General features: G+C 30.7%; 1 protein-coding gene across 2 annotated transcripts in view; it reads left to right on the plus strand.

The window, feature by feature from the left end:
* The window catches only part of LOC119672350 (formin-J), a 51,427-nt gene extending 42,283 nt beyond the window's left edge, over positions 1–9,144 (plus strand). Inside the window, exons 5-16 of one of the 2 annotated variants that reach the window (XM_038083372.1) lie at positions 419–566; positions 2,158–3,059; positions 3,116–3,304; positions 3,372–3,472; positions 3,533–3,782; positions 3,847–3,973; positions 5,026–5,278; positions 5,352–5,654; positions 5,968–6,175; positions 6,242–6,375; positions 6,438–6,620; positions 6,689–9,144. In XM_038083372.1, the coding sequence (XP_037939300.1) occupies positions 419–566; positions 2,158–3,059; positions 3,116–3,304; positions 3,372–3,472; positions 3,533–3,782; positions 3,847–3,973; positions 5,026–5,278; positions 5,352–5,654; positions 5,968–6,175; positions 6,242–6,375; positions 6,438–6,620; positions 6,689–8,769 (4,879 nt within the window). In that variant the 3' untranslated portion in view covers positions 8,770–9,144. The remainder of the gene's footprint in view (positions 1–418; positions 567–2,157; positions 3,060–3,115; positions 3,305–3,371; positions 3,473–3,532; positions 3,783–3,846; positions 3,974–5,025; positions 5,279–5,351; positions 5,655–5,967; positions 6,176–6,241; positions 6,376–6,437; positions 6,621–6,688) is intronic. The other variant, XM_038083373.1, reaches the window with a different exon arrangement.
* Positions 9,145–11,730: the final 2,586 nt, after the last annotated feature.

The raw sequence follows: 11,730 nt of genomic DNA on the forward strand, positions 1-11,730 counted from the left end.
ATTTTATTATAGTTATAATGAAATATAACGTATATGTCTATAGCAACGTATATGTCAATAAAGTTATATTGCATCATATTTTTTTAAACCCTGACAATAATTAACATATAATTTATTCGATTTTTAAAATATATTAATTGTAAAATATGTTTTTAATAATCTTATTTAAAACTTGTAATAACAATTCTAATTACTTCATGGAACACATTTAACATCATTAGAAAAGTCATTTCCATACAAAAAAAGAACGCTATTACTAATTACTTCAAAAGTTAATTACTTCATAAATAAAAAACAAGATAAGAAATAGAAAAATTATTGTATTTATTGCAACTAATAAAATATTGTTAAATTACGAGTGCCTTGTGCATTATTTATATATTTATATTACTAAATTTGTTTTCTTGATTTTTTGTAGAAAAGTCGCTCAAAGTGTGGGGGATATTATTGTGCAATTGGACGTATTTGACGAACAAAGAGAATGCGACGAGGCACAAAGCCTACAGGGCCCAAATGGCATCAACCTAAGCTCGCATCTTGATGTTTTCTACGCCATTCTGCGACAGGTATGCAAATTTAATAAAACTTTAATTAATAATTTTATATATATAATGAATAAACATATATCTCAAAATATATATATAAATTTAATGAATTATTATTATATATACACAAAATATAAAAGTATATATTCATAAAATAGAATATTTTTATTATTATAATAAACTTCGAAGACTACAAAAAGCGATTATCTATGCAAGGTGTCATGAGTTGTTAGCGAATTTTGGACACATTTTCAATATTCTAAACAATTTTTTTCACTACGCTTTATAGCACTGTGATCAAAAAATAAGACCGAATTTGTTTGTAAGGTTAGGTTAGGTTATGTTGGCAGACCAAAAAGGCCACGCGTACACCATCAAGATCCATTGTGAGTCTTATATCTAGCGATAGTGTGCATTACTTAGGATGCGCGTGTTATTAGCGAATTGTATTGAAAGTTCAACAGCAACCTCAGGTATGTGCTACAGTTCTGTAAAACTGACAGTCCCCAAGTGTTTTTGTCGAGTTCTCGAGGGAGCCGAGCAGTTACACAGGACATGTTACAGTGTTTCCTTTGGATCGGGCTGGCTGCATTTCTTAATACCATACATGCTGCGAATTACTTTTAGTTTGTGCACATATGTTGCAACTAGACAGTGACCTGTCAATACACCAATTAATATTCTACATTCCTTCGGCTGAACGATAAAACATACTTATATATATACTTTTTCTCGTTTATATATCTACACATCATCCAACTTTTCTACAGGTGGTAAAATACCGGCACCTTTCTTTTGCTCTCCTTGTCATGTACTCGTCCAGGAGTTTATGTGTTTCAGAGATCTGAGTACTTCAGTTATTTGGTCCTCTTAAAATCTTGCGCCAGTTTTAGCAATAGCATCAACTGTCTCATTTCCGTCTATGCGTTTATGACCAGAAATCCAAATTCTTTATTAATTCCTCTAAATCTCTAGTCCTCTCCTCCCAATACAATACACTTATACCAGCGTTTTTTCTAGCCCTTAAAAAAATTATTAAAGACAACTTTCGTAATTGCTTTTCTATCGCGCAATGAATCGGTTTTAATCTTCTCAATCAAGTCGAAGTAGTGTCCACTTTGCGATTTCTTGTGTTTAAGGAATAGCCAGAAATCATGAGATACTACATTACCGTGGTGCAAAAACCAAAATTTTAATTTTTTGATGTGTTATTTATTAGTTAATGCTGAGTTAATGTTAATTTGTTTTAAAGAGTTTTTACTGTACACTGGCAGTATTCAAAATATTGTTCTATACAAGTATGAATAATAACACCTAATATATGTGTGCATGTACATATTATATAAGTATCAACGGCCTTTGGTATTGCTATAAAAATGTTTAATTTATCAAGGTCGACTGTAGCGCAACATGAAAACAAATCAAATACAAATATAAAATATTACGTTATGTAGCAAAATAGATTGCATGTTGTCGCATATAATTTATGAGGTTCCAAAACAAGCACACATAATTTTTTGAAACTCAGTGCAGTGACTAGTTCTCCTTGCAATTTTTAAGTAAAAACATTTCCTTATAAGTTTTTAATTTGATTTCAAATTTTTGATTGAAGGTGGCCGACACACCACAGGAAGTGCCGTTCTTAAGTATTTTACAGCATCTGCTGCGCATTGATCCCAAGGAGCCGGTCAGTGATGTTATTTGGGACACTGCAGAGAAATTGGTTCATCGTGCTACTTTACTTGAAAACCATGAAGACTCAGTACGTTTACTACGTACACCCAGTGTACAGAAATTTACATGTCCGCACTGCCGCAACGATGCAACAAGTCCAAGTCGCAAGGCATCAACATTACCGAACTCACCTAACAGCGTTTTGACAACATCGACATGTTCATCACAACATCTAAGCAGTCCACAAATGAATATACCCGTTCCGCCACCACAACCCTTAACCAACAACACTATAGTGCCACCACCACCACCACTACCATTGGCACCATCCGCGACTTCTGCACAATTAACTGCCGGTGTACCACCACCTCCCCCACCACCGTTATTAAACGGTAATGCACCACCGGCACCACCCCCTCCAACATCAAATTCGCTATTCAACACAACTTTACAAGCAGTACGACCAACAACACCCGAACCCGGCTATATTGATCAGACAACAGTTTTGCTACCGCAACAAGATACTCCTGCACCCAAAGCTAAAATGAAAACTATTAATTGGGGTAAAATTCCGCCTAGTAAAGTTATTGGAAAAGAAAATATTTGGACAATAGTTGCTACTAATCATCAAGATAGACCTATGACCGATATTGATTGGAACGAAATGGAAGGTCTCTTCTGCTTGCAATCAACAAGTGCACAAGGTTCACCTAAGTTGGGTCGTGATGGTAACGGTTGTGATACGCTGGATCGAAAATCGAAAAAAGAAAACACAGAAATAACATTGCTCGACGGAAAGAGAAGCCTTAATGTAAACATCTTTTTGAAACAGTTTAGAACGTAAGTAATATATGTTTTTAAGTTTACTTTGATTACTTATTATTTCCTTATATTAGTTCCAATGAAGATATTATACAACTAATACGTGATGGAGAACACGATGATATTGGTGCTGAAAAATTGCGCGGCTTATTAAAAATTTTACCAGAAGTTGACGAACTCGATATGTTGAAGTCTTTTAATGGAGATAAAAACCGACTGGGTAATGCTGAGAAATTTTTATTACAATTAGTGGAAGTACCAAAGTATGTAAACACATAATACAACATCAGAATTAAAGAAATGTGATTACTAAGTAAATAATCTTTTTAGTTACAAATTACGCATAGAAAGTATGTTGCTTAAAGAAGAATTTGCTGCCAACGTCAGTTATTTGGATCCATGTATTAATGCTATGATCTACGCTGGTGATGGTAAGTTCTATAAAATTCTCTTGGAATTATCCCTCAAATACATTTGGTTCTTTATTATAGATCTTATTAACAACAAAATGCTACAGGATCTGCTTTATATGGTTGTTGTAGCTGGAAATTTTCTCAACTCAGGTGGTTACGCTGGCAACGCTGTTGGTGTTAAACTTGCTTCATTGCAAAAATTGACTGATATAAGAGCTAACAAGCCTGGAATGAATCTCATACATTTTGTAGCCTTACAAGCTGAAAAGCGAAATCCAGAACTGTTAAAGTTTACAACACAACTGAATACATTAGAAAATGCCACCAAGTATTTTTTTCAAATAACTCAAAATTAAACCATTTTATTTATGCATCTCTCTTTTACTATATAGAACCACATCGGAGCAAATTAATAATGAAATCAATGCTTTAGACACGCGCATACGTAAAATCAAAAAACAAATTGAACAAACCGCAACTGATGAAGACATAAAGGCACAGATGCACGAGTTTCTACAGGTTTGTAAAACCCAACCATTAAATCTAATAGAAACCATTATTAATATCTTTAAATTACTGACAATTAAAATGCGCCGTCCTTCTTTATAAAACAATACGATAACCAGTATGATACGCCAATTATCAGAGTGCAAAACAAGCTGCATATATCTTTCAACTTACAATGTACAATGCCTTACCACCTCCTGATATGCTTCGCAACTACTATATAGTCATATTGTCTAAGATGCCAATTTTAATTACTTTATATGGATGGGATAACGAAAGACTCTAATGATACTTAATTATTTATTCTATTATTGTAAAAATACAATATATGGAGTCTGATTTTTGATCGTAATCGGACTTAAATATCTAGATCAGTGAATTTAGTGGAGTGCATAAAACATATATATATATTTATATGTATACGAATAGCATACTGATAAAACTGAAGCAATTTAATTCTCTATTTTATTATTGTGATATATATTGACTCTCTCTATATATATAATTTTTATCGTTAGCAGAACTTCATCAATAGATTTTAAGGAGCGCAAACGTAATATAGTATAAAGACTTAAACTAGCTACAGTCGTACTTAATAACTTAATATGTGCCTACGAAACTGTATGTAAAAGATACCAAAATATAAATAAAAATGTGAATTATTTACAAACTGTAAATAAAGTCCATCTATCAGATTATCTCATTTATATGACCTTTATGTAAAATTTTAGCTAATACTAGATATAAGAGAATTCTCAACAAGAGCATCATAAGTCCCAGTTAACTGGATAATATAATATAGGTAATTCTATATTAACATAATTAGTTGCGAGTATTGTTTGAAAATCGATTTTGTTGGTTTTTAATTATATATGTATACAGTGGCATATATTTCCTGTAGGTATATATATCAGAAAAAAATTTATGTAGCTTAAAAAAAGACACAATAGAAAATACATCAACATAGTTTTGCGAAAAAGATGGAAATTACCTTCATAGTTTTTATTATCTAATATTTTTAAATTTAAATAGTTTCTATAGTTTATCATTATACATTTTCAAAGGGTGCTGAACGAGAAGTCGAAGTACTACAAAATGGTATGAAGGAAGTGGAACGAATGCGTATTAAACTAGCCAATTTTTTCTGTGAAGATCCTTCCACATTCAGACTTGAGGAATGTTTCAGAATATTCCAGTCATTCTGTGAAAAATTCAAACAAGCAGTAAAGGATAACGAAAGGCGACAACAATTGGAAGAGCAAGCAATATTAAGGAGAAAACAACGAGAAGAACAGCTCGCTAGAAGAAATAGACAATGTAATTATTATATTTTCCTTACTGTTGACATAATAATTAACATTAAAACATTTTTTTTTATCATTCGTAATAGTCAACCAGTGTGGTACCCCCGTTTCTGATTCAGAGAATCAATTATTTTTAGATCCAGCATTTGATCCAAGAGCTAGTCCAGCACTATCACGACGTCGTATGGGCTCTTTTAATAGTGGAGCAGATAATAGTTTCTTACGTAATGAAACAAATGAAGGTATGTCTCCAGACATAACGCCTAACGGCAGTTTGCGCAGACGTCGCAGTCGTGTTTTAGCTGAAGAAGATGACCTAATGGAATTCTTAAGATCATCGTCTGGTCATGAACATAGTAGTAGAGAACGTAAAGCTTATGGTAGCTTAGGTGAGTAATATTTAATTTATACATTTAGTATAGATTTTTTTATATATATGCGTCTACACCATAAATTAAAATTAAAAATATCTGATATTATTATTACAATATTTAGGTGAATATGGTTTAAGCCAGAAACTAAATAAGATTCAAAGATTTCAAAACTCTTAACTTGACGTCATGTAAGATTTTATTTTTATATTTTTTTAAGTTTTTGGTGTAGAGTTTTAGATTTCACATAGGAATTAGTTTTTGTGTGTCTCAAGAATTGTTTTATCCACAAATTTTAATATTTGATGTACTTTTATTTTTTAATTTATAGATCGCTCTTGGGCTCGGCGAGCACGTTCCGGCAGTTCCAGTCGTAAACGCCCTGAATTATTAAATATTGATTTCGGAGCAGACAGAGAACGTGCTAACTCACCGGCACCAAATTTGATGCAAGATAAACCATCCCCTTCAACGAATTCAGCGGGTGGCTTAACACCGACATCTGGTAATCAAAGTAACAATGAGGATGCTAAACCAAGGTATATATATCTCTAATATATGTTAGCACAGAAATTAAATTTTATATATAATTAAAAATTTAATAGGATATCGCGGGAATGGCGACAAAAAATAGAGACGTGGTTACAATCTAACGAAAACGATGAAAAACAAAACGAGGAATATAAACGCAAAAGACGTTTGGTTAACAGTAATCGCCGCTCGCTTGAAAACGATACAGGTATATAACTGAACCATAATATTAAAAAAGATATACCATATAATACATATTGTTAATTTTAGAAAGCGAACGAAAACTGGATACACTACCAGAAGAGAAAATTGTGTCGACCTCTAATGCTAACAATACTAATCACAACAACAATAATAACACAGTAGATAATTATAAGCGCGTATATCCCGACTGGAAGCCATCGAAGGCTCTAGAACACACTGATGTTGTTGGCACAATAGAAGCTATAGCTGGTAAATATCGAAACTAATGAAAGATAAAGGAATTTTCAATAATGTTTACAATTCTATCTATGTTTCAGAAGCGAATATTGCACGAGAAAAACCGCATACGAATTTGCAACGGCAACATGGAAATCAAGCAAACTCAAACAAAATAGCAGATAACAATAAGACTCATATAAATAGCAACCATCAAACAACTGCGGAAGAATTGCGTCAGTATCGAAGACAACGTTCTTCGGAAAGCACTGACAAAACAACAACACAATTGCATTCGATTGCCGAGGAAGATCGCCGTAGATCTTATATTCAAAAACTAGGTGAAGAAAAAATAGATGATCATTTACACATTTACATACGTAGATCATCAATTAAAGAAGATTTGTTACCAACAAAAGATGTACTTAAGTCTCCGACTTCAACAATTGCTTCAACATTACTTACCAAAACAGCTAGTAATACCAAAGTCAACAATGATAACTTAAAATCTCCAAATTGTATAGCACCCAATAGTAACTCCAATCGTGAAAAGGCAACACCAAAAACTGATGACACATTTACTAATTTACTGAGCCATCATAACAGTCACAATGAGCAATACAGTCGCAAAGAAATTGACGCCGATAACATTGAAACTCCTCCAGTTACTAGGCGTGTAATAACTACTCCAAACTCTACAATAGTTATGATCAATCAAAATAATACACGAACAGACAAACTGGAAGAAAAATCAGAGCAAGACTTACCTGGTCATTTTGATCGCTACTCACTTGCAAGACGTACAAGACGTTATAAAAGGCCAACAGATTATAGCAGTGGAAATGAGGAGCTAAAGGAAATATCTACAGAAAGAAATAACAATAGTATAAGACAGTCAGTAAGTGCTACCGAAATCAAAAATTTGCATAACAAAACTGAGGAGAACATAACAAACACTTCAAAAAGAAAGAGTTTGGAAAAGGATAACATAACACGAAGTGCACTTCCTGAAAAAACTATACACAAACTAGAAAAAGTTGGACGCCATATAAGTTCAATAAATCAAGAAGATGTACAGGAAGCAATACGAAATCTTAAATCACCGACTGGCACACCTGAACGGATTTGGAGTCCACCTCGTGATATACTCAGCCATCAGCATACAATACCAGTTATCAATACAACACCAGCAACTACTATCATTAAAGTGACAAATTCAGAATTGCTTAATGATGAAGGTTTCGAGGAAACACAAAGTCTAGTCTCTGATACGCCATCACATGGCAAGGAAAGCACAAATTCATCATGTAACGAGGGAAACGATACATTACCACAACAAACAAGCAAATCTATCACCTCGTTAAAACCATCCATCACAAAATCCTCTAGTAGTCGCTTAGCCGATCGATTACAAATTACGAAAATTCGTTCGCCTTCACATCAAAAGTCACAAAGTACAACAAAACGTATGCCAACTATAACACCACTAGAACGCATACGTCCAGGAGGCAACTCTACAACAGCTGCGCATATAAGCAACTATACAAATAATGCAATAAGACGTGCAAATCCTCGTAAAACTGATTCGCTTTCCATACAAAGTGCACATGCGTCTCCAAGTCATGGAAGTGCGGCAGTCAAACGCGATGTGGAACGAAGTAGTTCACGCAATAGTTTACGTTCTTCACGATCTTCCATTAATAGTAGTGCATCCACTAATACTGTACGTCGTATGCCAATAGTTGTAAATAAATCACCACTGCATACAGTTTCAGTGGACTCATCACCAAGCAAACGTCCGCTAACTACTCCCAACACTGCATATACTCGCACAAACAATATGACATATCGTACGACAACAGGTGTGCCTGCAAGTCGTAGCAGTTCCAGTGGTTCAAGTATCGGTCAAAATATAATTGTTGTCCGTAAGCCTGTGAACAGTAGTCGCAGCAATGGTGTTGGTACTTTAGGTAGCACAAGCTTTAAAGAGAATCAAATTAATGTAAGCTCCTCGCGGGCTAATGCTGCACGCAGTGCAATGTTAGTAAAAGCGGCTATGCCAAATACGGCTGTAACAGGTGCTACAGTACAACGAAGCACGTCAAGAAGTAATTCAAGTACCCGTGGAGTTAGTGGTTTTATGCGTCCAACGGCTTCGAGTGCAACAAAACGTAATAAATAAGTTGACTATTGCACACCAGAAAATGTTGTTCTCTTAGTAGTATATATCATTTTATTAGTAATGTTATCCATAACGTATAAAGTCTTCGCGTTTTCACGTTTTCTGGACATAAAATATATATTAACGAAAGCAAAAATATAAGTGCGTCCCTTGAATGTTACAAAATTACTATTGTTAATAAAATCAAATGTTAAATCAAAATACCCAAAACCGTCCATGATACATTAAATTTTTGGCACTTGTTAAAATTATATGCAAATCGAAAAAGATTGAATGAATGATTTCAATGGTATTGTTTACTAATTAAATTCAACTAATAAAAGTCCCTTTCAAATTGTGATAATATCGTCAGAAAAGTTGCTATAGAACTTTGACAAAAATTACAAATATTCTATTTATTGGATTTAATCTTTAAATTTCAATCAATTTTGTATAAAAATACTACTTTACATTTTTTTTAAAAAATACAATAATAAAATTGTTTATTAACACAATAAACAATTTTCTTTGATAAATAATGTTAAATCTTCATATTTTTCTATTGGTTTATATATATACTTCATGTCCTCATGATAGCCTAATCAATATTTTATGTAATATATTTTATTACATACAAGTTTTCGTGAATTACTTTCAATAATTAAATATAATATTCTGACATCTTTAGGGACTTTTATTAATTCATATCTTTCTTTATTTAATTATATATATTTTTTAACAAAAAATTTAAACTCAAAAGTTGAACAGCAAATAAAAATGCTAAAAAATAATGTATACCAAAACAAAAGCAAATATTTTTTTAAATGTATATAAATAACATAGAATAAGACTCAGTATAAGCACGAATATTATAAAATATTTTCTATAGCCTTTACTTAAAAATATAAAAAATATATGAAAATTAATTTTTAAAACATATACCATTGTATATTATAAAATTAAAAAATAAAATGTACTTGGTGCATTTTAAATAAAGTCACAAAACTGTAGTAAGAACTCTGTAGTTAAATTAAAATTAAAAAAAAATTTATTTATTCTAATGTTTAAAACTAACATTTTTGAACTTATATACAATAAAATCCAGATTTCGTAATATTATATAAAATTAAACAAAACGAATACTTTTTCATAATAAATACATTTATTATATAACTTTTAATATTTTAAATAATAAATACATTTATTTTATAACTTTTAATGTCTTAAGAATAAATCGAAATATTAAATATTATTTACAAAACTTTAGTTAAATGCCATATTAACAATTTTTATTACTACTGAAACTAATTATATAAATAATTTAATATTTAGTACTAAAGTAACAATTAAATTTCATGTATCGATATTGAAATTGTGAAATTAAATATTTTAACTTAACAATAATTTAAATTTAATTAATTTTAGTTTTTTTTACACATACATTAAATCAAAAATAAATACAATTTAATAAATATTATAAAAACTTTAATATTGTGTACTTAAATATATATAAATTTATATATGTATATTAATAAAGTAGACTTTCCTATAATACAACGGGTACTTACAGTACGTTTATGCTATCGCAATTAACTCGACAAATGCAAAGTAATAAATGGCATTTTCATACAAAATTCATACGAAAATGTACCAATGAGGTGTGGTAATTTTAAGTGTAAACACTTAAATCCGTTAGTATTACATTATCGGACAAATGTATACAACTTCAAATATATTTTAAAATAAAATTTTTTCATTTTGGTCGCCTTTAGCAAGGTTTTATTTAATAACAGAGCAATCATTATACTGCGAAATCGTAGAGAATTGGACAAAAAATCGAAACTATTTCTATGATCAAAGCTTACCATAGTACAGAAGAGTTTTATTGTATATTGTGTATAAAATATTTTGCATACGAATGCGCCATATACAGTAGTCTATCGTTCATATATAAAATACATATAAATACAACTCAGATGTCAATTCAGATGTACTACGAACCGAAAAAATGTTTAATATGTTTTGCAAAGGTCGGTACCAATATCTTTTTAATAAACAATATCTTTGTATATGTTGTATATTTTTATTTAGTTAAGTGCATCGAATTAAAATGATTAATTTAATATATTTAAAAACATTGTAATTTTTATTTTTAATTCAAATAACTTGAAAATATTCTAACAAAAATATATATAATATTTTATGGACCGATAGTGCTAATGTTGCGGACCGGCACTGATCCGCGGACTAACACTACTCTATATATAATATAAAATGCTAGAAACGAGCCGCTACACTACTGTGATTTAATAATTTTTACTAGATCTATTATATTTTTTGCTTCAACAATTGAATGCATTTTTTTTAGATTATATTTGAATATAGTTATATTAATTATTTATAAACTTTAACAATTAATTTATGTATATATCTTACTTAACTCATTTGGTCAATATTTCATGCTATATATAATTTATTCGATTTGTTTTTAATCTAATTTTTTCTTTACTAATTTTTTTCCTTTAATACGATTAAGATTAAACGTGTTTACTTCTTTTCAAAAAAACTAGTGAACCAAATGTTTATATTTGTCGGTTATAGTTCACTATATAAAATATACTATTCGATAATAAAATATCCGTATTTGAGTAGTTTAATAGTATGCATTTGTTTTTGGTAAAGATCCAAAGATCAAAGTATAAATCAAAAAATAAAATATTATTAAGTTGTCATATTGAATTACAAATATATGCAAAAATTCTGACAACTTTTATTAGATATTTTGTAATATATTCAAAATATATTCTAATCTATATTCTTTAAATTCAAATATTGAAGTTTAATATTAATAAGATATATATTATTCTTTGCCAATCCAAATTTCTTTTTATAATAAAAACAGCTTATCAACTCTTCTTCCAGCAATAATTTATTGCAGGTTATATGAAGCTATTGTGGTAGATCAATACCTTAAAGCCTCAA

This window comes from Teleopsis dalmanni, chromosome 1 (genome assembly GCF_002237135.1).
Source record: "Teleopsis dalmanni isolate 2A chromosome 1, ASM223713v2, whole genome shotgun sequence".
Lineage (NCBI taxonomy): Eukaryota > Metazoa > Arthropoda > Insecta > Diptera > Diopsidae > Teleopsis > Teleopsis dalmanni.